Source organism: Triticum dicoccoides, chromosome 5B (genome assembly GCF_002162155.2).
Source record: "Triticum dicoccoides isolate Atlit2015 ecotype Zavitan chromosome 5B, WEW_v2.0, whole genome shotgun sequence".
Taxonomy (NCBI): domain Eukaryota; kingdom Viridiplantae; phylum Streptophyta; class Magnoliopsida; order Poales; family Poaceae; genus Triticum; species Triticum dicoccoides.
This window is the reverse complement of record NC_041389.1, coordinates 396,937,718-396,942,235: the sequence shown is the minus strand read 5'-3', so window position 1 is coordinate 396,942,235 and position 4,518 is coordinate 396,937,718. Positions and strand designations below refer to the sequence as shown.

The window sequence follows — 4,518 nt, the reverse complement described above, 5'->3', positions numbered from 1 at the left end:
TATCTTGTTGCGTGATCGGGTCCGGGTGTGATCATCTTAAACTAATGTCAGACCAACGAGCACATGACGATGTCGCGCTGATTAGCAGCAGCCAATTTTATAGGCTACCAACAGCATGAGCCGGACCGAAACGCAAGGGAAGCGCCGAAAACGCCTCAGTTTTTCCGCTGTTTGCCACACGCGCCGCTGGTTGTGGCTTTGTTGGGGCGCTCCTGCTCGGGGGCAGTGACACCATGCTGATTTTATCCCAGGGTCATCATGTATACGTACTCCACTAGCGCTAAGAGTGTTAGTCTCTTCGTGTTAGGACAGGGAGCTGGCGATCTGACGTACACCGCGTGCAAACCGTTGACAGTTTCTTCTTGTCTGTTATACTGTAGGATATACTCCCTCCGTCCGAAAATACTTGTCATTGAAATGGATGTATCTAGATGTATTTTAGTTGTAGATACATCCATTTTTATTTATTTTGAAGACAAGTATTTTGGGACGGAGGGAGTACTAGGGAGCTGACGCCGCAGTCCGTTGCTTGTCCTGCTTGCTTTCTTTCGAGATGAACGGTTCCTTTGAGACGCCGAAACCAATTAGGCGAGTGAAACGAGGACGAGACAAGATCTAACGAAGGCTCTGCTTTGACAAACTTGATTTATGCAGATTTCCAAGGATATTGTGCCTGCTGGACCTGGTCTGTAAGAGGTAGTGGTTCTTTTCCATTTTGCGAAGAGGAAGGAAGGGGCAAGGCAATTCTTGCTGAAGGATCATTTCGAAAACCGAGCTACACCGGAAGGTTACGTGGTGTCTGAAGGTAGAACAACGTCAATCTCAGGCCTTGTTTGCTTAGACTTCGGTTTCGACATTATCAGTTGTGGATTTGCTGTGCTAGCAAAGGGCACTGAAATACCCCGGGACGTGCTTCAACCCAACACACCGAAAAAAAATAGTCCGAATTCAGTTTTGACAGGTCTTCAAAGCTGATTCAAAACAACGTCAATCTGGTCCTAAAGGCCGAAACAAACACCGCCTCAGATCAGATTCACACAGAACACACAACTAGTACGGAGTAGAATTAACAGTTTTGCTAGAACTCATCTAGATGAGATATAATTTGATCTCATTCACCTTTTATAGTCATTGGATGTGATGCTATAAGATGCGTGTGTGCTGACGTGGGTTGTATCTGTTCTTATTTTCAAAGTGAATGAGACTAAATTATATCTCATCTAGATGAGTTCTACGTACTCCCTAGAATTAATACAAGAAAAGGGAGTGCTCAGCTCCAGCTCTCTAGCCAAAAGTCTAGCCTCCTCTTGGATGGTTCGAACAAGGTGAGCAACAGAGGGCATCAAAGCATCAAAGACGCATCCCTTTTGGAAGATCTCCAAAACGTGAATAGAATATCGATTCATCTTGAATTTGTTGGATGTTTCATTGTACCGTCACCAACTTATCAGTAATCCTATTGCAACAACCATAGATTTGCCAGGTCACTTGGCTTGCTCATGTGTCCTAGGCCCAAGCATTCCTGTTCTACCTATGCAATGTGTACATGTCCTATCCAAATTGACATCATTAATTGAGGCCAACAACATCAACTTGTGGTAAGGTCAGTTTCTTCTTGCATTATTGCGCCTCTATTATTCTCAAGGATAAGATAGGCTTTTGTAAATGCTCCCGATTATCATTTTTTTCCTCAGAATTCAGATTATCATTTCACCTCTCAACGATTCACAATGTTGGACCAACTATTTGAAACTGAAAGTGATATCCTTTTCAAGTAGACCCATTCATTTGCACACATCTTTGAACAACAAAACATGCCATAATCCAAACCGAACTCTTGCATGTTTATCACAATCATGAAGAAAAGAAAGAAACACATCCACAGTTCTAAACAAACGATGTGACATTGTATCACATGTCAATAGTATATACATATATATACCTTCTATCTCTACAATCCTAACTGCTTCCCCTACTATACTCTTGAACCATTAAGCCCCTCTTTCCCGGTGGTAACTCAACATCCTCTGTCGCCGCCGCAATGTACCGGTAAACCCGACAATATGCCCGTTGTCGCCATGGAGCACAATGCCACCATGCATCGGCGACTCAGGGTATTTTTGTCGATGTCTGTCTTGATGGTTCTGGTGATGGTGTTGGTGCTTCTCCTCAACCTCCACCTTCATGTCCATCACCTTGTCCTCCTCAACGACAATGGTGAAAACCAATGGTCCCACTGGAAAGAAGTCTTCCATGCCTAGTACAGGCTCCAATGCCTTGACGACCTCCCTCATGGATGGTCTCGACTTGGGGTTTTGGCTCAGACACTTGTATGCCACCAATGCAGCCACTTCAGCACCCTTGCGCGAGTACTGGCACTCAAGGGTCGAGTCCATCACCTGGTGCAGTTTGTCTGATCGTTTGAGGTACGGTCTAGCCCAATCCACCAGGTTTTGTTCTCTTGGTCGTCGTGCACGGTCCACAGATTGGCGTCCTGAGAGGAGCTCCAGAAGCACCACACCAAAGCTGTAGACATCGCTTTTGGCGGTTAAGTGGCCTGTCATGATATACTCAGGTGCTGCATACCCGTGTGTCCCCATTACACGTGTTGTCACGTGTGTTGCGTCGCCTTGAGGCCCATCCTTGGCCAGCCCAAAGTCTGACAATTTAGTGTTGTAGTCCTGAAATAACAGAAGTTCAAATTTGGTTAGGTGAAACGTCTGGCAGTTGGCATTGTCGAAGTAAGATAAGATGAAATAAGAATATTACTGTTTATATGCCTCTAATTTGCAGGGCATTTATTTGTGTAAGCTGGATAATGATGGTTAGACATGTTTTAATTAGATGGGTGATGTGGGGGTCGGACAGACCGGATTTCTCAAGTCTGGCATGCATCCAAGAACCTTCTGAGTTCCAGTCACGTCAGTGCTGTCTGTGCCATCTAAGACCAGAAATTTTCAAAATGAGGATTCTAAAAGCATTTTGAATTTTCTAAACTAAAATATTTTGTGGCAGCCTGGAACTTGGAAGGGACCCAGACTTATCCTTTTTCTGTTGGACGCTGTAGTAATTATTCAGTCATTACAGGTGACGTGTTGTCCCCAAAATGATGGTGGCATTTTAGTTTAGTGCTGGAACTGAAAAAGCCTGAAGATTACGGGTGGCTTACCGAGTCGAGCAAGATGTTGGAGGCTTTGAAGTCGCGGTAGATCACCGGCGGGTCAGCCCCATGGAGGAATGCGAGGCCCTTTGCCGTGCCGACGGCGATCTTCATCCTTGTCATCCATGGGAGAGACCCATTGATGCCTGAAGGTAGTAGGATGTTTCAGGTCAGCAACATGCTCCACGTTAACCAACAGATCAAGACCAATAAGTTTGCACCAGTAATCCCGTACTAGTAATCTAATTTTAAAAGAGATATGTTCGTTTGCAAGGCACATAGCTGCTCTCTTATTATCCCCTTGACTTAACAAAAAGGAAGCAGAGAATAAATGCAGGGAACAAGAACAGCTCATTGCTCATGTAGTACGTGCAAACTTTTAATTAATTTAACAAATTTGTTGAACTTGTTGGTCTCAGGAACTCACTTTTGAAGAGGTGCTTCTCCAAGCTCCCGGCGCACATGAACTCGTAGACCAGCATCCGGTGTTCGTTCTCGTAGCAGTAGCCGATCAGTTTCACCAGGTTCTTGTGCCTCAGTTGCCCGAGAAAGAAAACTTCAGCCTGAAACAACATGCAAAATATTCCGTCGTCAGTTGGCATCGTGGGTAAATCACCAAGCATTTGAACGACCTTGCACATTTGTGGTCGACAATTAGGCTCTCTGTCTGCACTCACCAGCCACTCTTGGTGTCCCTGCGTGCCGCACTCCAGGTCGAGGTACTTGACGGCGACGGCCTGCGCGGCCAGCCCGGGGCGGAGCTTGTCGTCGACGGCGCCCTTGTAGACCGGGCCGAACCCGCCGCAGCCGAGGTAGTTTGCGCGCGAGAAGCTCGCCGTCGCCGCCCGGAGCTCGGCGTATGTGAAGGCGTGCAGGTTCGAGCCTGACAACGTCAGCGACAGCTCCTCCGGTGACAGCGTCCCCGACGAGGTCAGGTTCTTCAGCGGCGACCTCGGGCTGCCCTTATCCCCCCTCCGCGACTCGTAGTCGTCGTCGTCGTCCAAGGCTGCCCCGCGGACGCAGCAAGAGAAAGGGTTCCAAGATTGCGCGGCCATGGCGACCGACCAATGCTGAAGGCAACCGAGCAACAGATCAATAAATCTTCCCGGGAGCTGTGGATGCAGGGGAGCTGTGCTGTTTAAGGAGAAGGTGAGACCTGAGGAGACACTTGAGACTTGAGAGGCTGGGCCTTTATATAAGGTGTGGATGGTGGCTGGTGGGCACTGGGTTCGTTGGCTGCCAGACGGATGATGGGTTCGTTGCCTGCCGCAAAACAAAACCACGGCTGATGTGATTGCCGCCAACCAGTGCAACACACGATTGTATTAGGTTGTATAGCTTTCCTTAGTACTCCCTCC

At 47.4% G+C, this 4,518-nt stretch overlaps 1 protein-coding gene across 1 annotated transcript; it reads right to left on the bottom strand.

Moving 5' to 3' along the window:
• Nucleotides 1-1,820: 1,820 nt before the first annotated feature.
• On the bottom strand, nucleotides 1,821-4,297 carry LOC119305580 (serine/threonine-protein kinase RIPK-like). The gene is made up of 4 exons (XM_037582067.1): nucleotides 3,838-4,297; nucleotides 3,588-3,723; nucleotides 3,170-3,306; nucleotides 1,821-2,681 (listed from the first exon to the last, which is right to left on the bottom strand). Exons 1-4 carry the CDS (start codon nucleotides 4,213-4,215, stop codon nucleotides 1,992-1,994), a joined length of 1,341 nt encoding a protein of 446 aa, XP_037437964.1. The 5' UTR covers nucleotides 4,216-4,297; the 3' UTR covers nucleotides 1,821-1,991.
• Between the last annotated feature and the right edge of the window lie 221 nt (nucleotides 4,298-4,518).

Bases quoted from the DNA above. Each gene is read 5' to 3' on its own strand.
- LOC119305580 (XM_037582067.1), bottom strand. From the start codon at position 4,215: ATGGCCGCGCAATCTTGGAACCCTTTCTCTTGCTGCGTCCGCGGGGCA. The intron at 3,724-3,837 runs GTGAGTGCAGAC...ATGTTGTTTCAG, and splicing joins AGGGACACCAAGAGTGGCTG to GCTGAAGTTTTCTTTCTCGG. The intron at 3,307-3,587 runs GTGAGTTCCTGA...TACTACCTTCAG, and splicing joins GGAGAAGCACCTCTTCAAAA to GCATCAATGGGTCTCTCCCA.